Raw genomic sequence first — 23,960 nt, 5'->3', positions numbered from 1 at the left:
GTGTCATCCAGGAATGAGAGCAATTAGAGAGGATTACTGTGTTGCTGGATGATAAATAAATGAGGAGAAAACTGTCCAATCGTTCCCTCTCTCACCGGGCTCTTTCTGCAAACCAGCCCATTAGAGTCGCCCTCCATTAGAGCACAGAGTCTCAGGGTTAGAAAGAAACATTGCAAAGGCGTCTAGTAGCATCCTCTGCCCAAAGCAAGGTAGGGATCCCCCACTGGCCCCACCTCCCATGTAACTCCAGCTCACCAGATCTCACATTTGATTTGGATTACACCCCTGCCGAGAACATAAAATCTCAAATGAAGGACCCAGGGGGCTCAGCAAAAGGTCACCAGATGCCATCTTAAAGGTCTGCCAGCCTTGGCAGCGACTCAATGCCACCAATTTCCAACTGTGCACCATCTAACAGGCCCTAAACCCTCTGGAGAAGACAGCCTAGAGTGTGCCAACACAGTGAATGGGGATCTAATTTCAGTAAATGAAAGCATGTTCTTATTTGTAAGTAATAAGAGATAATCAAGACAACCAGACTTTTCTCTTTTTAAAAAGACAATAAAAAATAAAATCGGAAATGGGAGGGGAGTACAGCTGAAAAAGCTCACCAAACTCCACAGGGAAGCTGAAATGTGAAGCCTGTGCTAATGTAGCTAATGTTACTGTGTCGAAGTATGAAGGTTTTTTGTTTCTTTTTCTTTTTTTTTAATGTCATGGAGCCATACCATGTACTATAATCATAGAAATTTAGTCTTTGAAAAGATCATAAAAATACGTTCATTCAACTCCTGAACGTATACTTGAATAATTTCTTTATCAATGCAATTATTTTAGCTAATATGTTCTATCTAAATGCTTATGTGTGTCAGCCACCACACATAAATTCTTTCATGTTGTGTGACTTTGGGAATATCTGATTTTCAGGTTCTCAGCTATGATATGAGAAAAAATAATCCTTATCAAGATAAAATGTATGAAATATTGAGCACCAAGCCTGGTGTTCCTCCACCAGCCCTCGACAAATAGTAATTTTATGTTAGTCATAACTTAAAGTGCTAGCTCCTTTATACACACTCCTCATCACTCAGATACAAAGGGATGCTTCTTTCTCTGGAATCCCAAAACTTCCTTTATTGACAGACAAAACTAAAGTTCAAAAAGTAAAGGTTTTGTAGTAGATAGGAACTCAAGAAAATCTATTTAAATAGATAAAAAGAGAGATAATTAATGCAATCTATCTGGCCACCTTGTTATTTACCAATCACAGTAAATACAAACTTTAGAAATCACCCCCCCTTTAAAAAACAAAGATTAGTTAGTATTAAAAATCTGTTCTGATAAAGCAATCACATCCCTTAATTGTGATTAAAAAAAAAACAACCCAAACAATTGTTGCATCACGATGTCCTCAGGTGGATTACACCCAAAAGCTTTACAGACAGTGCAGCTTTGCCAGTCTGGAGCCAATGTTTATCGGCTAAAATGTAAATCTGGGAACCAATCTTTAATGGCTTGGAATGTAATGTCTTTTGCACTTGCATTCTCTCCTGTTTCGCTTTTGCAAGTCTAAGCAAAATGACTGTGCAACTGCCTGGCCTCTTCACCAATGATCTCTGTGCTGTAGGGCACAGTTTCTGAGCCAGGTCTTCTATCCATACTCTGAGAGGATGCAGCATAAACAGTTCTCTCTCTGCATCACGTCTGGATGCATCCACATGGTCTATGGGAATGAGGAGTAATCATTATTGCTATGTTATTTTGTTTAATCAGGTTGAACTAAATCAGGAACATATAAAAAGATGATGGATTTAAAAAATACTCTATCAATATAAATTTGTTATCTCAAAATCTTAGCTGGCAAAACTAAAGGTGGCCAAATATCATTTTATCTCTTTATACAAAGCTTCCATATACACACACAAGAAGTTTTATTTTGTTTTTAAAACAAAGATTGATTGTAATCAACCTTTCTAATCTCTTAAAAAATTTCCAGTTGACAAAATAACACAGATACCTTTACAGGCCAATACTTCTATCTCTACACCAACATTTTAAATGTCTAATGGTATTTCATTATATAGATATAAAATAGCTTATTTAATTTGTCCTATATTGTTGAACATTAATTTGGTTTCAAAATTTTTGTTAATTTCAATGTTGCTGCTCTGCTGGAGATGTTTCTTTTGCACCTATATCCTCATCATCCTTCTCAACCCCAGAAAATTGACCTCTGTGGAGTTACTCTATCAATGGTGCCCATGAGGCCAGGCATAGTGGCTCACACTTACAGTCTCATACTTTGGGAGGCCTAGGTAAGAAGATCACTTGAAGCCAGGAGCTCCAGACCAGCCTGGACAACATGGCCAGACCCCATCTCTACCAAAAAAAAAAAAAAAAAAAAAAAAAAAAAAAATTAGCTGGGCATTGTGGTGCACACCTGTAGTTCCAGCTACTTGGGAAGCTGAGGCAGGAGTATTGCTTGAGCCCAGGAGTTCCAGGCTGCAATGAGCTACGATCCCTCCATTGTATTCCAGCCTGGGTGATGGACACAGATCCTGTCTCTAAGAAAAGCCGTGCCTATGTCTTATGATTCTAGGTGGTTTGGGCCAATGGGTAGCCCTGGCAGGAGGAGGCTCCCTCCCTGCAAGGTTGACTCAGGCTACCTGTGTCTCTTGACCAAAGGTCACTACTTTTCTCAAGATGGCCCGAGCTGCAGAATGCTTCCTTTATTTAGTTTCGGTAATATTCCCCTCCTCTCCTCTCTTCAGACCTAGTGCTCCTACCAACCTTGCAGCTGCTAGCCCATGATTCCTGCACCATACCTTGCAGTTCTCTTAATCTCAGCATACATCTTTGTAATTAGTCCTTTTTAACTAAAGCCATCCTGGTTTGAGTGTATAATCTGTTTCCTATTGGGACCCAGACACAACGCACATTTTTGTGTAAATCTTCGAAACCAAATCATTATACCCATCCATAATCATTTCCACAGAACTGATTCATAGATACAGCTCTTATGCCAAAGTATATATACTTTTAAGGTTTTCAATAAGTATACTTTAAAAAACACAGTATCATATAAGTATTTTCTCTAAACACCTGCCAGCACTGGGTATCTCCATTATAAAACATTCCTAATTTGATTTGTAAAAAATAATGTCTCATTACTGTTTACATTTCTTTTATTATCCTGCAGGTTGAATATACCCCCACATATGTGTTGTTCCTTTTTATTTCTTCTATTTCTTGTCTAGGTCTATTGCCAGTTATTGAAATGAGGCTGTTCATCTTTTTCCCATTGATTTGGAAAAGCTCTTTTTGTGTTTAGGAGTTAATTATTTTTCTGTCACTTATGTTGTAAACAGTATTTTGTTTTTGACTTTGGCTTTGTATTATATTTTTTAAACTATATAGAATTCAAATGGCAAAGATAACTGTTACCTCATAGTCTCAATATTTGGGATCAATGGACACTTATAAGTTTTCTAAAACATCTATTTAACATTTGCTCTCATAATGCCCTGTATTCTTATTTACAGACTTATGACCAGAACAACAGTATATTATGCTTCTTTATACTTCTCACAGTGCCTAAAACAAACAGAGAAACAAACAAAAACAAACAAAAATTATTCCAGGATATTAATACAGAAGCAGTTTAATGCAGTGGAAAGGGCTTAATAGAAGTATGATTTTAGCATACTACTTTATTATTTTGAACTTGTAAAAATGAAGATAAGTATCTTCTGTGATATTATTGTTCAGTTTTAATGAGAGATTGAGTTCATAGATATTCAGCTATTGTGTAGATTGTATAGTGAGAAAAGTAATAAACAAAGATAAGGCTTATTGATCAGTTGTTTCTAAAAAATAATAAATGGGATACTTGAATTTTTCAATCACAAAATTTATCCATACTTTATGTATGGACTATAATTGTTCAGTGCTTCCATCTCCTGCCTGGATTATCATAATAACTCTCTAAATGTTTTCTCTCTTTTTATTTGTGTCACTCCCAAGTTACTCACCACTTAACAGACAGAAGCAGCCTTTAGAAAACATAAATACAATGTGAGCAGCATTGCTCTCAATTTTCCAATGGTTTCCCATTCTACATGGAACAAAATCCAAAGTTCCTACTATGGCCCTACTGGCTTCTCTGACCTTATTTCCTGCTCCTCTCCCCATTCCCCACCATGCTCCACAAAAAATGGCTTTCCTGCTCTTTCTTAAACATACCAAGAGGCTTTGTTCTGACTATTCTGTCTCCTTAGAATGCTCTTTCATCAGATATTTACATGATTTACTTTCTCTGTAGGTCTGTGGAGTCACTAGGATGGAGGCGAGTACCTGTGGTATCACTTGGTGCAACCTGGACCTCAGCGGCAGAAAAGCAGCAGGTATATGGGTTCCCTGATCCTGAGCACTGTGCTCCTGGTGAGGGATGGTGTTCTAGTTTTTATGAGTGTGATGGCCAGTACTGAGTGTCAACTCGATAGGATTGAAGGATGCAAATTGTTGATCCTGGGTGTGTCTGTGAGGGTATTGCCAAAGGAGATTAACATTTGAGTCAGTGGGCTGGGAAAGGCAGACCCACCCTCAATCTGGGTGGGCACCATCTAATCAGCTGCCAGCGCAGCTAGAATATGAAGCAGGCAGAGAAACGTGAAAGGGCTAGACTGGCCTAGCCTCTCAGCCTACATCTTTCTCCTGTGCTGGATGCTTCCTGACCTCCAACATTGAACTGCAAGTTGTTCAGTTTTGGGACTCAGACTGACTCTCCTTGCTCTTCAGCTTGTGATGGCCTATTATGGGACTTTGTGATTGTGTGAGTTAATACTTAATAAACTCCCCTTTATATATAATATATAATATATATATTATATATGTATATGTATGTATATATGTATATATGCATATGTATATTATATATACATATATAATGTGTATATAATATATAATAATATGTATATTATAATAATGTATAATATATATTTATATATAATATATGTAATATACACACACACAATATCACAATAAAGTGATTCACATACTTTTTTTTGTTTCATGGTGCACATAAAAGTTATGTTTACACTATACTGTAGTCTATTATGTGTGCAATAGCATTGTCTAAAAAACAATGCACATACCTTAATTAAAAATACTTTGTTGTTAAAATATGCTAATAATCATCTGTGAGCCTTTAGCAAGTCATCATCTTTTTGCTAGTAGAGGGGCTTGCCTCGATGATACCTGCTGACTAATGAGGATGGTAGTTGCTGTAGGTTGCAGTGGTTGTGCAATTTCTTAAGACAACAATAAAGTTTGCTGCATCCATTGACTCATCATTCTACAAAAGATTTCTCTGTAATATATGATGCTGTTTGATAGCATTTTACCCACAGGGAAACTTCTTTCACAATTGTAATCAATCCTCTCAATTACTGCCACTGCTTTATCAACTAAGTTTATATAATATTCTAAATCCTTTGTTGTCAATTCAACAATGTTCACAGCATCTTCACCAGGAGAATTGATTCTATCTCAAAAAACCACTTTCTTTGCTCATCTATAAGAAGCAACTCCTCATCTATTCAAGTTTTATCATGAGATTGCAGAAATTCAGTCACATCTTCAGGCTTCACTTCTTTTTTTTTTTTTTTTTTTTTTAGGGATCTGTAAGAATTTATTTTGTGACTGGATAATGAATGACTCTAATAAGTAATTCATATACATTAGTCTCAACCCACATTCTAATACAACTGTATGTGTGTTCTATACCTGGACATTTTACACTGAAAAGTAGTGGCAAAAGCTGCTTACTTGTTCTTGTGGCCTAAAGCTTAACCTGCACGTGTAGACTCTACACATACCACCTGTGTGCACAAAAGCTGAGTGCCCCAAGTAAAACAAGGGCAAAGGAAAGTCAGTGTTACAAAATGTGGTCCTGCAACTGTTGCTGAATGCCAGGGGTTCTGCCTAGGTCTGGTGGCTTGCCACACAGAAAGCCAATCTAATTCTAGTTATCTTATCATTTTCACCACACCTGCGGTGATTCCTCCACTGAAGTCTTGGAACCCTCAAAGTCATCCATGAGGGTTGGAATCAACTTATTCCAAACTCTTGTTAATGTTGCTATTTTGACATCCTCCCATGAATCACAAATGTTCTTTTTTTTTAAATTTAAGTTCTGGGATACATGTGCAGAATGTGCAGGTTTGTTATATAGGTATACACGTGCCATGGTGGTTTGCTGCACCCATCAACCTGTCACCTACATTAGGTATTTCTCCTAATGCTAACCCTCCCCTTCCCCCAAGCCCCCACTGACAAGCCCTGGTGTGTGATGTTCCCCTCCCTGTGTCCATGTGTTTTCACTGTTCACCTCCCACTTATGAGTGAGAACATGTGGTGTTTGGTTTTCTGTTCCTGTGTTAGTTTGCTGAGAATGATGGTTTCCAGCTTCATCCACATCCCTGCAAAGGACATGAACTCATCCCTTTTAATGGCTGCATAATATTTCATGGTGTATATGTGCCACATGTTCTTTATCCAGTCTACTATTGATTGGCATTTGAGTTGGTTCCAAGTCTTTGCTATTGTGAACAGTGCTGCGATAAACATACGTGTGCATGTGCCTTTATAGTAGAATGATTTATAATCCTTTGGGTATATACCCAGGAATGGGATTGCTGGGTCAAATGGTATTTCTGGTTCTAAATCCTTGAGGAATCACCACACTGTCTTCCACAATGGTTGAACTAATTTACACTCCCACCAACAGTGTAAAAGCGTTCCTATTTCTCCACATCTTCACCAGCATCTGTTGTTTCCTGACATTTCAATGATTGCCATTCTAACTGGTGTGATATAGTATCTCATTGCAGTTTTGATTTGCATTCCTCTAATGACCGGAGATGGTGAGTTTTTTTTCACGTTTGTTGGCCACATAAGTGTTCTCTTTTGAGAAGTGTCTGTTCATATCCTTTGCCCACTTTTTGATGGGGTTATTTTTTTTTTTGTAAATTTATTTAAGTCCCTTGTAGATTCTGGACATTAGCCCTCTGTCAGATGGATAGATTGCAAAAATTTTCTCCCATTCTGTAGGTTGCCTGTTCACTCTGATGGTAGTTTCTTTTGCTGTGCAGAAGTTCTTTAATTTAATTATATCCCATTTGTCAATTTTGGCTTTTGTTGTAATTGCTTTTGGTGGTTTAGTCATGAAGTCTTTGCCTATGCCTATGTTCTGAAGGGTATTGCCTAGGTTTTCTTCCAGGGTTTTTTTGGTTTTATGTTTTACATTTAAGTCTTTAATCCACCTTGAGTTAATTTTTGTATAAGGTATAAGGAAGGGGCCCAGTTTCTGTTTTCAGCACATGGCTAGCCAGTTTTCCCAGCACCATCTATTAAATAGGAAATCTTTTCCTCATTGCTTGTTTTTGTCAGGTTTGTTGAAGATTGGATGGTTGTAGATGTGTGGTGTTATTTCTGAGGCCTCTGTTCTGGTCAATGGATATTTCATAATGCCCTCTACTGCCCCCACCTTTAGCATGCCAGGGCCCCTCCTAAAATGTGGCATCCAGAATGAAGTGTGCAGTACTCCACTGAGTTCTGTGTAGAGTGTATCACCTATCTCAATACTATCCAGTCTAGAGTTCTCTGCCTTGTTTCATGTGTTTGTGAAAAAGTTGTGCCCAATGACTCACCAAAATCAACACATACTGTCTTTATCATTCTCTTCATTTGGGCTGCAGTAATCTTGTCAATGATGAGAATGGAACAGTTTGGCATAATCTGTTTTTAGTCAATGCATACTTACTCTTGGTGATCATCACTTTCATGTTTTATTTTCACAACTAATATATTTAATTCTTTGGCCTACAGTTTTGGCAGGGATTGTCCACAAGCCTCTGACTCGGTGATATTATTACTAGCTCCTATCTCCTTTTTGAAAATGAGAATATTTGTCTCCTGTCACATGGCATGTTACTCATCAGGGTTGCATAGTAACATCTGGATGTTATTTTAACAGCATGGGCCTTTAGATTTGGATTTATTTAAAGCAACTAAGTATTATCTTTCTAGATTTTTATTTTTCTTGGCAGCCATGTTACTCTAATTTATTTAATAGGCTTTTACCATGTACAATATTTTATCCTCTGTGCTGGGGATATAGCTGTGCATATATAATTTACAGTAAATTGGGGAGACAGAAATGCTTAGGAAGTTGTAAGCATTCCTTATGGGTGTTACAGGAGCCCCCAGGTGGGGCAGGCAAATGTGGGTCTGGTGGTGGCGGCACGTCATTAGATTTTTATTTTAGAAGGATCACGCTGGACATACTGGAGAATGGGGCTTCTCAAACTGGAATGTGTGGAGGAGTCACCTGAAAATTCAGGTTTAAAGTAAGATTCTGACTCAATATATCAGGAAGGGAGCTGAGGTTCTGTTTCTAACAAGTTCCCAGCTAAGACTGATACTGGAGATCTATGTACTACACATTCAGGAGCAAAACTGCAGAGAGTCAAGTAGAGTGTGTGAAGATTAGAGACAGGGAACTATGTTGGAAGGCGGTTATAGTGACCTAGGAGGAAGATGATGATGGCACAAATAAGGGGAAACCTGCTTCACTCCTTGAAGCCTACACATTAGTCTCTTTTGCTCTTTTGTGAAATATATGTATACTAAATATAAGTATTTTTCTTTGATCTGTGAGCAATTATACAGGTTAACTTAAGGAAAGAGGGAAGGAGAGCTCCATTCCAGTCTTAGTTCTTAATAACCAACCTGGAACTTCAGGGGCTTGCTTTAAGACCACTGAGGCCTTAGTTATCTCACCTCATCTGTAAAACGGGAGGCTGGTTGTTATGGGTTGAACTGTGGCCCTGCCAAGATTCCTGTGTTGATATTCTAACCCCCATACCTCAGTATATGACCTTATTTGGAAATAGGGTTATTACAGTTGTAATGAGCTGAGATTAGGTCATACTGGATTAGGGTGGGCCCCTAATGTAATTGACTGATGTCTTTATAAAAAGGGGCAATTTGGACACAGATGCAGATGCAGGGAGAAAGCCATGTAAAGCTTGGAGATATGCTGCCACAAGCCAAGGAACTGCGAGAAGCAAGGGGAGGCCCAGAACACATAGGTCCTTCCCTGGCACCTTTGTAGGGATCACAGCTCTATGGACACTTTGACTTCAGACCTCTGGCCTCCAGACCTTGAGACCATGAACTTCTGTTGTTCTAAGCCACCCAGTTTGTGGTACACTATTACAGCAGCCCTAGCAAGCTAATATAGTGGGCTTCATCTAAAAGGCCACCTTCAAGTCTGTCATACTATCCCATCATCAACACATGTCTTGAAGGAAATCTGAGCTAAATGTGGTTATACAGAAGATTTCTGTTTTTTCTATCCATTGTTGATCCATGATTTTCTTTTAATTAAAATTTTCATTTTGGAGAAGCCTTTATTTTTTGATGTTTACTTATGCTTCTTAAGTGGATTTTTATTAATGGATTCAACTTATTCAACCCAAAGAAAACACCCTTTTGAGGCCCTGGTTTATGAGTATAAACACTTTCGGGAAGACAGATTCTGCGGCATGAATGACATGATAGTGGCGGCACTTTCCTTACCTGAGCAACAAGAAGTCTTTAAGAATTATTTATTTTTAAACATACAAGAATATTTTAGCAATGCACATTAATTATCCTATGTCATGCCAGCAAGAGTAACTTGAAGTCTATAGGAAACACAACAAACAAACAAAATACCCATCTTACTACCTAAAAAAATACCAATTGTTATAATAGGAGAGATAGAACTGCATATTTTATTTTACAATTAATTTAGCTGACTTAATGTACTCTTTCATTTCTTGGTTCCTGAAGTTTAGAAAACAAAATGGGGAAAGGCACCTTCCTATAAGATAAAGCTAACTTTTCACTATTTTAAAAATTAAATATTACTCCTTGCTTTCTGTTTAAAAACATATTAAACTCCATACCCTTGGAAAAAGCAAGGGGTTTGGGAGAGAATAAGGCTAAACAAATAACCTAAAGAAGGAATGGAATTAGCAATAATATAGTCTTCCAGGTAGGAGATCTGAGCCAGGTGTCCAAACTAATTCTATTTACTTTTCTTGACAGTGACAGGGATTTGACATATCTCAAAATAATCACTTACCATATCACAGTGTCTTAGTTTCCTCATCTACAAAACAGACATAAACTGTGTCCTAGGCATAGAATATAAAAGGGACATCAAGCATTTCACAGAAAGAGGTTTGATTTTTTGTTACATGTTTTATATCTATAGAAAGACTTCTATAATAATAGCAGAATTATTTACTAAGCATGCTATTTATAATAGACACTGGAAAGGTGCTTTGCATACTTTTTCTCATTTAATCCTCACAATAACCCTATTACTAGATAGGTGTTATTTTATCCCCACTTCATATACGTAGAATCTAAGGCCAAAGATGTAATTCATTTTCCCAATGTCAAAAGGCAAGAAAGAATCAGACCTAAGATTCAATTTCACACCTCTCAGCTCTGTAGGGATCCTAAATGTATGAATCACGTGTTGGAAACCTCAGTTCCTGTGCAGTGGCAGACATTACTAACTGATTATAGCAGTCACTTTGGAATCCCTCTAGACCTTACAATACTGATAGTGGGGAGGTAGAACTAATGTGCCTTTCTAAAGCCTTATTCAACCCTGTACTTCATAACAGTAGTCTTGGTGACCTACATTCAGGGATTTTGATTCAGCAGACCTTGAGCTGGTTCCTGAATCTTTATTTTTGAGGTCTCTCCCGGTGATTCTGATGATAGCCTGGTTTAGTAAAAATTTCTTCTTGCACCTATGTTCAATGATACCATATCTTTGTATATTTGTTCAGTCTATGAGTTTCTGAAATAGAAGACAGGGCTAAGGAAATAATCTTAGGTAGGAAAAGTAATTTTTGACTAGCTATTACTTATGGAATGTCTACTATATGAAAGACAGATCTAGTACCTTCCCTTCTTTTCTGAGCCACTGAAACTCTGTAAGAAAGAGCTAGTCATACTCTTCTGTGCTGAAACATCTAGTGAATATTAGAAATATATGAGTGTCATCTCTTAAATGTGACTGTGATGGGTTTGGAAGAGAAGAAAGACTTCTTAGCCGTGATCTGAGAAGCTCAAGCTTAGAGAAGTATCAAATACAAACAGGAATAAGTGAAAACCTTACAATTTATGATTCTGTATTAATCCTACTCCTTTAATTCACAACAAATTGACTAATAAACCTCCCCCACTCTCCCCAAAATTACTACATGTGGTAGATTACAAGCCCGATGAGAAAAGGCAGCAATGCTCCATTAATATTTATAAATGTCTCAATGCTCATATTTCCCATCTATTTGGAAAATCAGCCCAAGTAATTAAGGAGTATGGGGAATTATAAAGATGAAAAATATCAGGAAAACAGTGCACATGGAAGTTATCAACACGATTTTACCTCTACTGTTGCATCTTAATGATTTCGTTTTCCATGGATGGCATTTTTTAAGTTTAAATTTCTGGGTGAAAACAAAACAATAAAACTTCGTTATCATCCAAGCAACATAGATATTTTTCAAATATGGACTTACATCTTTGGCTTCTCCACGAGGTATTGAAAGTGTTTACTTCCAATGATTTTCACCACGATCTCAGGCATTGCATCTGATCCACGGGGAGTCTTCCAGGCTGAAGACATGATTCCTTTCAAAATCCCTTCAGATCCCTAGGGGTGAAAATAAGTAAATTGTTCCTCTTGATTTTCCATTAGGGAACTGCATCATCCTTGTCAATAACAACAAGCAATAATAATAGCAGGACAAAGTGTTTCACCAATATTACCTCACTTAACACTCCTAACAAAGGCATGAGAAAGATATTTTTAATTACTATTATCATTTTTGTTTTACTGTTGAGGAAACAAGCAAAATGTAGCTATATGACTTACTCACATCACATCACATCACCAGTAATTAGCCGACTTGGGAATCTCACCTAAGAGGTCTGCATAGCAGATCTACTGAGTCATTAGGTGACTCTACCTTCCTGTACTACAAGACATAGGATGGAATTCCAGTGAGGGCAGAGCGGAAACAAGGGCATTAGTGGGACATATGAAGAATTCATATTCAGTTCTGATGTTTAGTTTCCCCATTTATGAGATCAGGGTAATTCCGGGTCTGTTCTCAGGGACTTGAGGGTGAATCCAAGGAGATAATGCATCTGAAGGGAGACTGTACACAAGAGAGACAGACTTTTGTTGTGATCACTGATCTCTTTCTACAACAATACAATGAATCTGAAATTGAACTCCTGCACAAGGTGTTTAAACAGTGATGCCAAGGGCAAATCAGAAGTTCAGTAAATCTGGCCACAGCTGAACACTCCCTTTTAGAACCACCCAGAGACTGAAAGGCCTTTAGAAATCATTCTACTCCAAAGGCTCCTTCACAGATTGGAAAACTAAGGCCCAGAGAGGGTGTGTTATTTGACAAGGATCACAGAGGAATGAAGGACGGGACTGTTTCCAGTACTTGGGTCTGATGTCTAGGCCAGGGTTCTTCCCAAAAGTCCAATACTAAAGACCTTCAGTGCTAGGGCAGCCCCTCATCCCGGGGACCTGCAACCTCTTTGCATCTGTCTGGAATCTTCCGGACCAGGAATTCGTGATCCTCAAATCCCCTCCCTGCCCAGCAGCTGCGTGTCGGCCCTGATTCCCCGGAGAGAACAGAGCCGGGGGGCTTACCGCTAGGGCAGCGTCCCCACCCTGGCAGCTCAGAGGTACGCGGTCCGTGCTTCTCCCCAGGAAGCTGACACTCTCAGACCCGGGGACTGGACGGGGCCTGGGGCCCGAGCCCAGGAATCCGGCCAATCACAGGGCCCGCGTTGCGGGCGGCGCCTGTTCCGCCCTGGTCGCTAAGGACGCTGAAGGCTGTTTCTGGGCGGGGACCAGGTTTTTCTCCACTGCCTAGGCAATGGACCCAGGCTCTGGCTGCCGACGGGTGAAGAGCCTAGGTGTTTTTGATCTGTGCCTTCTCTGTTCCTCAGAGATATGCGGGCGTCCTTCTAGAAGCCCATTTCTCTCACCTGTGTGGTCACCCTTGTCCCGCCCTTCCTCCGAAGGCTTCATTTCCCTTTGTGAGTTTGCACATAGTTGAGATTCCAACACAGTAGGTTCAAATCCAGACGTCTCCACTGTATGGCTTGAGTAAATCCATTCTTTTCCCTGAGATTGTTTCCGCCTCTGTAAAACGGGGCAAAATAATAACACTGTCCTAACTGGGATTTGGTGACTAAATTAAATAAGAATATCTGCCGGGCTCAGTGGTTCACGCCTGTAATCCCAGCACTTTGTTAGGCCAAGGTGGGCAGATCACGAGGTCAGGGAGATCGAGACCATCCTGGCTAACATGATGAAACCCCGTCTCTACTAAAAATACAAAAAATTAGCCAGGTGTGGTGGTGGCGCGCCTGTAATCCCAGCTACTCTGGAGGCTGAGGCAGGAGAATTGCTTGAACTTGGGAGGTGGACCTTGCAGTGAGCCAAGATCGTACTACTGCACTCCAGCCTGGGCAACAGAGAGAGACTCCGTATCAAACAAACAAAAAAAACAAAAAAACCCAGAATATCATAGATTGATAATAATAACGTTGAGTACTATCTCTATGCCAGATCCCTTATGTGACAAGCTGGATAACTCTCACCTCCCAAGTTAATAGTTATAAATAAAATAGTTTTACTTTATTTTAAAGAGAAAAGAAATAAGTTGGGGTATTGATAAACTACTCCAAATCCTGCAAAAGCAAGTACAGAGCTAAGATTAGAATATAGATCTGCATATCCTACATTTCCAGACAGTTGTTATTATGCTAAAAGAAACTTCAGCTGATGTAGGCAAAGACACTTTAGATTGATTCCCAAACGGTATTGTTATTTGCGTCAACATAGGCAGCAGCAGCTCCAGCATCCGTACCCCTGCCTCCTAACCACTAGCTGTACTGTGCTTTGCAGGTAAATGTATCACCCACTGGCACATGCAGCCAGAGGTGGACAGCACACTCAGCTCACCTCCAGGGATTCACTCTCTAGTGGGTGAGACATACAGCCACATTCTATGGTATAGAAAGTGCTAAGGGAGCAAAGAAGCGGTGACAGCTCCCTTCTCACTCCTCCCTCCTAGCCTTCACGTTGCTTCCAGATCAGTCTTCCCAAGGCCCAACTCTGACAAGCCCCCTCCTCTACTCAAATGTCTGAAAGATCTCATCAGCCACAGCAGGTGTTTGTGGTTTCAAGACCTTCCACTATCCGACTTCAAGCTAGATCTCTAGCTTGATCTCCCACTACTTCTCCCAGTCTACTCACTGGCCTGAATCTGCCTTTCATATCTCTGCCTCGGTGCCTTTGTTCACTTTGTTTCCTCTGCCTATAATGCCCTTCCATTTCTCATTGTGTCAGCCTGCCTATCCATTCTTTAAGTTGGATCTCAAATGATACCTGAACTTGGGAATCAGACACCTTGAGTTCAAATCCTTGCCCTGCTAGTTCAATGTAATCTTGGGCAAATCACTTAACATCTTTGTGCTTTAGTTTCCTCTTCTATACAATGAGGATGACTTTTTGTGGAGTTTAAGCGAGTTATATAAGAAAGGAACTTAGAACAATGCCTGACACATAACGAACAATATAAATGTTTGCTCTTATTTTGGAAGAAGCCAAACTGGATTCCAGAGCTGAAAGTGGCTTCTTCATCTTATATATAACTTGTGGTTTCTCTCTTAGGAAATATGTCTGTCTTTGTCTGAGAGTGTGGTATTTATTTGCTTTGGTTGTCCGGGCTTCTCGTGCTATGCTGTAGAGGGCTGAATAATGCCCCTCCCTCAAGATGTCCACCTTTTAATCCCCAGAACCTGTGAATATTACCTTCCATGGCAAAAAGAACTTTACAGATGTGATTAGGTGAAGGAACTTGAGAGGGGAAGATTATCTAAATTTTTCAGATGAGCCCTAAATGTAATCACAAGTGTCTTTATAGGAGGGAGGTGAGAGAGATTTGATTACAGAAGAGGAAGTAAATGTGACAATGGAGGCAAGAGGGTACAGGGATTTGGGGAAGGGATCATGAGCCAATGAATGCAGATGGCCTCTGGAAGCTAGAAAAGGCAAGGAAACTCATTCTACTCAAGACCCCCAGAAGGAATCTATTCTGCTGACCCCTTGACGTTAGCCCAGTGAGACTGATTTTGGATTTCAAACCTTCAAAAATGTAAGACAATCCATTTGTGTGTGGTAATTTATTATATTATCCATGGGAAAATTTAATGTCATGCTATTGAAGGACTCTTCTTTTCTTTTTCTTCTCTGTGTTTGTTAAATATCCAGAACAGTGTCTAGATTATAGTATGCTCTACAAAATTTTTTGACTGAATGAATGAAGGAGAATAGAACCAAAATTAAATATTAAAATTTATCTCTAAAAATACTCTAATGAAAATGGTACAGGTGGGAGTTTTGTCTACCTAAAACGCTTGCCTATTCTTTCTTTCTGTGAAATGAATGCTTTCTTTGGGAATCTCTTTTCCTATTTCAAGGAGTCCTTGTGGGTATTTTCAATCAAAGTGCTGCTTGATTATACTCTATGGCTTAAGAAGGCCAGAGTTCTTATCAATGACCAATGCAGCTGACCCTTGAACAACACAGAGGTTAGGGGTGATGACTCCTCATGCAGTTGAAAATTTGCATGTAACTTTAGACTCTCCCAAAACTTAACTGCTTATAGTCTGCTGTTGACTGGAATCCTTACTGATAACATTATAAATTAACACATATTTTGTATGTTATATGTAATATATAATGTATTCTTATAATAAAGTAAGCTAGAGAAAAGAAAATCTTATTAAGAAAATCATAAGGAAGAGAAAATGTACTTACTAAGTGAAAGTTATCATCATAAAGGTCTTTATCCTCAACATCTTCACATGGAGTACGCTGAAGAGGAGGAGGAAGAGGAGGTATTGATCTTGCTGTCTTGGAGGTAGTAGAGCTGGAAGAAAATCTGCCTATAAGTGCACCTGCACAGTTCAAACCTGTGTTGTTCAAGGATCATTTGTATACACATACAGGGGGAAAAAAGTTTATGTCTGTTAAGATTACTAGACTGTGAGGATAAGGTGTTGATATCTGTATCAACACATACTGCAATTTTTCAGAGAGGAGGAAGAAGTCAGCCAACAGAGAAAAACAGAGCTGAAAATGGAGCCAGCGTGGGGAAGGAGAGGAAAGCAAAGAGCCTGGATCCAGCTATGCCTGAAATTAGAGATTCCAAAACTCTCAAACACGCGAGTAATAAACGTCGCTTTTGTTTATAGTATTTTGAGATGACCGTCATTGATCTTTACCCAAAGAGACCTAACATAGAGACTCTTAAACTTCAGGTTATTAAATTTTATCTATAGGATACAGTTAATTGATTGGATGGCATTTTGAGTTTTCCTATAAATTCTGTGATAAAGCTTGAAGGAGCAAATTGGTTTCAACCAAATTAGTTACTCTACTAAAGACTATCCTTTGACCTTATCTTGACTCTGTAGGTTTTACAAATGCCAACTTGAAACATAGTGGCATTGGTGAGAGGTTTTCTGTTGGGCAGCTCTTCTACCAGTTTGATGGTATTCAGGTGAAATCTGATCTATTTTTCAGGCCTGAGGGAACCTCTGCTGAGTGACCTTGAACAAGTAATTTAACTGTTTTATCTGTAAGGTGGAGAAAATAATAATTACCCTCTAAGGTTGTTATCAGGATTAGAGATAATGTACCTGGAGGTCCCTGACATGCAACAGGCTTATAATAAATTATATTATTGTTTATAACAATAGCAGCTAATATTTAGTGAATATTTAGTATGGCCAGACACTGAGTTAAGAGCTTTTCATTCAACATTCCATTTCATCTTCATAACAACCTTATGAAAAAAGACTATTAATATTCTCATATCAGAGATTAGGAACCTGAGGCTTAGAGAAGATAAAAAACTTGCTGAAGGGAATGTAGCTAGGAAAAGTCTGAAGCACAATAAAATATCCAGGTGTGCCTGACTCAGGAAGTAGCCTCTATAGCCCCTGCAGCCCCTCCTCCTTACTTCCTCTGTGGATGTTAGCCATTGTTACTATAAATATGTATTAATGATAATATTTTTATTGCTGCTGTTTTAAGGCTTTTCATTCCTTACAGAATGCAGATTCTGTGACAGAATTCCTAAGGAGTGGTCTTTTCTTATCTGCTATTTTCTACTTTACACTCTGCTTCATGAAATGACACAACCACGAAACATCTCTCCAGTGGTTTATATTAAACAAGGCAAAACAAAAAGCTGTGCAATTAATGTCTCCATAAGATTAAATACTGTGGTTAAAACTACCTTCCTTGAATTCAACAGCTTTAGATTACGAGTCACCAGGGAAAGATTCCACAGAAACATCTCCATCCGAGTCAGTGCTCTCTCCTTTCTTCCCAAAGAAAGACGAATAGCTGTAATAAGGGGACCAAAGAATGCCCCCTCCTAAAACTTCAGGATTTTACATTTACCATCTAACAGAGTAAGGAAGAGGAAAAAAAATGGTCTCCAATGTTTTGTTCTTGCCCTTGTAAGTCAAAGTAGAATGAGTTTATAAACAGGAAGCAATAAAGAACTGCTCTTTTGAACAGTCTAATCACAGATCTATAAAAATGAGGCATTTTGTAGTGAAGTCTCTTGTCCAAATAGAGGAGAGGCAAATACTGATGTTAAACTGAGATGTATTACAAAGATATGGAGGTGTTACATTTGTTTTTTCTCCAAGAGACATGCAGGACCCAAGCTACTAATCTTTATGACTAATGGGGGACTTCAGGTAAAAAGACAAGCAAAGGCAGGCCGACTTTAAATTGAATGCAAATATGGTCAAGTTTCTTTTCTCCTTAAAATGCTCTCTTGGCTCTGGAAAAACAAGACTGTGTAGCATACTGATTAGATGGGCCAACTTTGGGCCCTGTGGTAGTTTTCTAGGGCTGCTATAACGAAGTACCACAAAGTGAGATTGAAGAGCAGAAATGCATTGTCTCACAGTTATTGGAGGCTAGAAGTCTGAGGTCAAGGTATTGGCAGGGTTGGTTCTTTCAGATGATGGTGAAGGAGGATCTGTTCCATGCCTCTCTCCTAGTTTCTGGGGGTTTGCAGGAAGTCTGTGATGTTGCTTGGCTTGTAGATCTCCGTCTTTATGTTCACATGGTGTTCTCCCTGTGTGTGTGTCTGTGTCCAAATTTCCCCTTGTGTATAAGGACACAAGTGATATTGGGCTAATTACCTCTGCAACCACCCTACATATATATAAGGTCACACTGTGAGATCTGATGGTCAGAGCTAGGACTCCAACAAATAAATTGGGAGGCAGGGACACCATTCAACCCTTAACAGGGTTCAATACCTGGTTTCCATTTAATATGATGTTATTTCAGGCAACTACTTTGCCTTTCTGTGACTTTATTTCTTCATGAATAATACCAATATGTACCATAATGTGAAGATAAAATGAGTTTACATGTTTAGAATAGTGTTTGGTACTGCAAGAGTTTACTGCTATTAGTGTTCTTTCCTTATACATATTTTATGGGGTAAAAGTAATATTTCAATACTTGTGTACAAGAAAACATCCCAAAACTTCTCTTCTAGCTGTTTTAAAATACATATCAATTATTATTAACCTTAGTCACCTTACAGTGCTGAAGAACGCTAGAGTTCACGTTCTTCATTATGGCCTCTTTGGTTTGGCTTTGCTCACCTCCCCAAACTCATGTCCCACGTTCTCTCCCAACCCAATGAACTTCAGCTGCAGTTAACTGGTGTTCTGCAACCTTCCCTGGAGTTTTATCCCCACGTGACTCTGCTGAGTGTTTTTGTCATTGTTCTGCCTGAAAGGTCTTTTTTGTGACTCGGTTTCTGACTTTTAAGATCATGTCCGTGTTACTGACCCTGCAAAGGCATTTATCCTCAACGCCCCCTGTCAGATGGTTCACTCTTTTCAGTAAACCAGCAGTTTTATTGAATCTACTATTTCGATAGTAATTATGGCTTTAGAATCTTTCTCACCTGCTCAATTGTTGATGATGAATAAATACTATGTCTTACTCCGCACATAGCCCATTCTGAGCACAGTGATAGTACATAGTATGTGATCACAAGTGTATATTACATACACAAGAGAAAATAAACATGATAGATGTCTTTTAATAGTATAATGTGATTTTGATAAGCATATTATCATAGCAGATACTATTTAAGGTTTACTATGTGCTAGTCATTGGATGAGGCACTTTATATGTGGCACTTCATTTAATTTCAGTAATGATCCTATAAGGGATGCAGGGTATTATTTTCTCCGTTCTACTGATGAGGAATCCGATCTCAGAGTGTTGGATTGTCCAGGACCTTGGTTGTACATAGCTGAAACTCCACTAGAGCCGACTGTAGCAAAAAAGGAATTTCTCATGAAACTAAGTACAGAAATGAACCCAGGCCTCTGGAACAGTCAGGGACTATGGCAGGGAATTTTTTTAGGACTCTTTTCTCTGCTACTGTATGTATCAGCTTCATTTATTCTTCTCTGTAGCACACATTAGCGTTTTCTCATCCCCCAGGCCACATGCTGGGGGATAAAACATGCTAATAAATAATCACCAGAAAGAAAGTCACTAATCATAATTCACAAGTTTCATTTCATTGAAATGAAACTTCATTCAAGTGTTTTCCATTTGCTACAGGAGAAATTATGGTCAGCCCAGCTTGGTCAGGAAATATCTGAACCAATGAATTGTATTGGGGGATGGAGCTGGTGGGTGGTAGAATCATGTACAAAATTGTTAGTAGGAGCTATTGGAAGAGGTAGTACCCAGGCAGTTATAAGGTACAGGAACCCAACAGAGGTTAACCTGATAGGAGGTTGAATAACTTGCCCAAGATCTTACCACAAATAAATGGGAGTGCAATGATTCAAATTCACATTCGCCTGACTCTAAAGCATCTCCTTGGAGCATTATGTTTTAAAATTCTATAGTATAATAATAGTGGCCTGGAAAATGTGGTTGTAATAAAGTTCAAGAGAATGACCACAGAGCAGAAGTTCTAAACCACATAAAGACCATCTGGCCACCTCTGCCATTAGCTTACCCTGCTCTAGATTATTAAGAACTTTACCTGCCTTTAAGTTTTAACATCTGTGAATAGAACTACAGTGCTATATACTGAATGTGTTTCCCCAAATTTATGTGTTGAAATCCTAACCCCCAAGGTGATGGTATTAGGAGATGGGACCTTTGGGAGGAGATTAGTTCATGAGGGCAGAGCCCTCATGAATGGGTTTAGAGTCCTTATAGAAGACACTTCAGAGTGTTCTCTTGCCTGTTCCACCATGGGAAAATACAGCAAGAAGAAGACTGTCTATGAACCAGGAAACAGGCCTTCTTCAGACACTGAATCTGCTGCACTTTGATCTTGCACTTCCCAGTCTCCAGAACCATAAGAAATAAATTTCCGTTGTTTATAACCCACCCAGTATATGGTATATTTATTATAGTAGTCTGAGCAGATTAAGACAGAGAATCTCAAGGTTGAAATACACCTCACAAGTTATCGGGTCTGGCCATTCTTCCACCCAGCCAGGTGGAGCATTAATATTCCTTGTAACATTCTATCCCAGTGATACCGAAGGCCTGTGGCTGTATGGTAGAAGAATTAAGAATGCTGATTCTGAGGCTAGAAGGTTTGGATTCAAATCTTGGCTCTGCTAATTATTACCTTAATGTCCTTGGGCAATGAGCTTAGCATTTATGCTTTAGTACCTTAATCTATAAACCGAGTATAATAGCAATATCATTCTTTTTTAAAGCAATATTTATTGTGCACTTATCATGTACAGGCCTTCTTCTAAGTGTTTTTTATTTATCAACACATTTATTATCATAATAGGTAGGGAGTATTATTTTCAATTAAGGAAACTGAGTCAGAAACAAGTCAAGTGCCTTGTCCAAGATTTCAGGTAGTGATGGGGCTGGAATTAAAACATATGAAGTCTGGCTACAGAGCTTATGCATTATCCACCACGTGATACCATCTCCCTGCTGCTCTTGGAAATAGCAAGTGATATAATATACATAAAGCAGTTAGCACAGTTCCTGGTACACTCTACATTCCCAATAACTGTTAGTGCTGCTGATACTCTTCTTTCAGTTCCAGTTTTCTTACCACCAGCCCCTAAGCCCAAGGGCCATAAAATCCCCATTTCCTAAATGCTTGAGGGGAAAGAAGAAAGCCTGCTCTATTTCCTGATACTGCTTCATGGCCTAGAAGATGGGCCTTGTGTATATGCAGGACTTTTCAATGCCTAATATCCCCACCCACTAATAAACATGGCCTGGTTAGGATAATGCTCTCCTTTTTTTAAAAGGGGAAGAAAAAATGATTGAGTAAAGGAATGCTTCTTGACTCCTTTAGACACTCCCAAGTGGCCCAAATTGATTTTATGATAAAACTTACTAAATTCATAATACTGGTACCTCTACATCTATCAAATATTTATTGAATGTAATTTTAAGGCACCATGGTGAGTTGTTGAGGATACAATGATGAATCAGATTCAAATGCCCCTCTAAAGATTACCGGCAGGAGGGATAAAACATGCTCATAAATAATCATTAGATACGATATAAAGTAAGGAAGAGTAACAAAAAATAAATGTGAAAATCCAAAGGAAAGATAAATTACTTCATAATTGTAGGATTAGGAAAGACTTCTTTGAAGAGTTAACAGATGAGTTGAATCTTTAAAAGACAGGTAGTAATTGACATATGAGAAGGGAAGATAATACACTAATCAGGGGAATAACATAAGTGGAGACACAGAAAAGCAAGAAATGGGATTTGGCCAAGGAATCACATCTAGGTTCATTTGGAGAATTCAGAAGACAAAATTGCTAAAGTAGGTTTGGGCCAGATTGTAGAGTTTGAGTATCAGATGACAATGCATATGTTACTTTTGACTACAACAGAGAGATGTATGTGTTAACTTACAATATGAATGAAATAACTTCACCCATAGTGTTAATCAGGAGAGGCCAAGTTACACTGTGTTAACAGACAACACCTACAGCTCCGTGGCTTAAGAAATCAAAAATGTAATTTTCATTCACACAAATTCTGCTGTGGATTTGGGCAATTCTCCAGGATGATTATCCTCCATGTGTTGGCTCAACAATCTGGTCTCTGTGGACCCTACAGCACCTCCCTCTCAACACATGCTATCATGATGCCTGTGGCAAGACAAGAAAGTGCTGGAAGGTTACCCACCTGGAATGAAATGCTTTGCCTTAGGAGAGACACACACATTGTTGCTGCATGCAGTCCATTGGCCTGAATCAATGACAGCCTTATACCTTAAAAAGAGCACAGTCTCCCTGTGCCTGAAAAGAGAGAAGTGGATAATAATGAGCCCTAGTAATGTTAACCACACCCACACTTGCAGAAAATTCACTATGATTCAGAACAAGTTTATATTTACAAACAAAATATAGATATGCGTGATTGCTGATATGTTATTAACAGAAATTTTCCCATCTGTTGCATTTACCACTTTCAAATAAAGAAAATGTTGTTTACAGTTGATCCACCCACAATACATGTGGAAGAAAGATACCTATTTATTTCCATAATCTGCCTGTTATTATCTCTAGAATAGCATAAATTGGTGTATGTCAAGTGTGACGTAGGCTTTGTTGACATGCAGCTGACATGACATTTGGCTTCAGCTGCACTGCAGTCCAACAATGACAGTTTACCCTCCTTGTCAGAATGTGATGAGAGAGGAACCCATGCTTACAGAATGAAGCACAAATACATAATGGGTATACATACAGTCTTCCATATATGATACATTGTTCCATGGTCTCAAAATAGCTGAGTTTTGGGATGTAGAGCTCGTAGAATTTAATCAAAAGTGCCTGAACTTTGGAGTCAGCAATGAGTTAGACTCCTAAAGTTACAGACTAATTGCCTGTGACATTGAGCCTCAGTTTCTGCATTTTTAAAATGACATTGATAGCAGAGTTGTTGCAACATGTATTAATGATAATAGCTAAAGTTAATTGGGAGTCTGGTGTCTGCCAAGCACCCATCCACTTTCTTTCCTCCCTCCCTCCCTGCCTGCCTGCCTGCCTGCCTGCCTTCCTTCCTTCCTTCCTTCCTTCCTTCCTTCCTTCCTTCCTTCCTTCCTTCCTCCCTCTCTCTGTCAGTGGATCTGTCCTCTATTTATCTAATCTATGTAAATCATCAACAGGTATAAGAAAGTGTAGTTAATTAAATTCATATGTAGTAGGAGGGGGCATTCCAGTTTGATCCTAAACTAGGATTTACATGTATCTGATAAATTGAACTGGTAAGTAAAGCCTTAGGGAGCGGATTTATATGAGGGATTTTTTTTTTCCAGGGGTGGAAAAGGGATGTTGAAGGAGAAAAATAATGTGGTTTTATGTGGTATCTGGGACAGAGTCTGAAAAAAGTTGGACATTAGAGTGTTTATCTGAAATTTAGGTATCCTGCTCATGTACCCCAGTCTATTCTATACACAGCTAGAAGTGGATGATAAAGGAGTGATGTGGGGAGACTCTGAGACACAAGAACACAAGCAGCACTTGTTTGGTGAACAGGTGACAGAATTACATAAAAGGGAAAAGCAAAGGTGTCTCCCATTCTTTGGCATAAAGCCCAGTGTGGCCTCAACACTGTGAGAATCATAAGGAGTGCAGTTCTGTTGTAGTCTCTTGAGGGTTTGATGCTTTGAACACTTTGGACCATAGCATCCTTGGCAGGTAATTATAATAAC

General features: G+C 39.0%; 1 protein-coding gene across 4 annotated transcripts in view; it reads right to left on the bottom strand.

Moving 5' to 3' along the window:
* Positions 1 to 23,960, bottom strand: part of C1H1orf87 (chromosome 1 C1orf87 homolog) — a 144,485-nt gene that overhangs the window by 72,108 nt on the left and 48,417 nt on the right. For 3 of the 4 annotated variants that reach the window (XM_054533833.2, XM_063712110.1, XM_063712109.1), the window contains 4 exons: positions 22,430 to 22,542; positions 15,986 to 16,097; positions 13,144 to 13,300; positions 11,649 to 11,782 (listed from right to left, as the gene is read on the bottom strand). In XM_054533833.2, coding sequence (XP_054389808.1) covers positions 11,649 to 11,755 — 107 coding nt within the window. In that variant the 5' untranslated portion in view covers positions 11,756 to 11,782; positions 13,144 to 13,300; positions 15,986 to 16,097; positions 22,430 to 22,542. Of the gene's footprint in view, positions 1 to 11,648; positions 11,783 to 12,802; positions 12,958 to 13,143; positions 13,301 to 15,985; positions 16,098 to 22,429; positions 22,543 to 23,960 lie in introns of those variants that run through there. The other variant, XM_002810754.5, reaches the window with a different exon arrangement.

Source organism: Pongo abelii, chromosome 1 (assembly GCF_028885655.2).
Source record: "Pongo abelii isolate AG06213 chromosome 1, NHGRI_mPonAbe1-v2.0_pri, whole genome shotgun sequence".
NCBI classification, from domain to species: domain Eukaryota; kingdom Metazoa; phylum Chordata; class Mammalia; order Primates; family Hominidae; genus Pongo; species Pongo abelii.
Note: the sequence above shows the minus strand (reverse complement) of the source record. Positions and strands in the feature narration are given on the sequence as shown.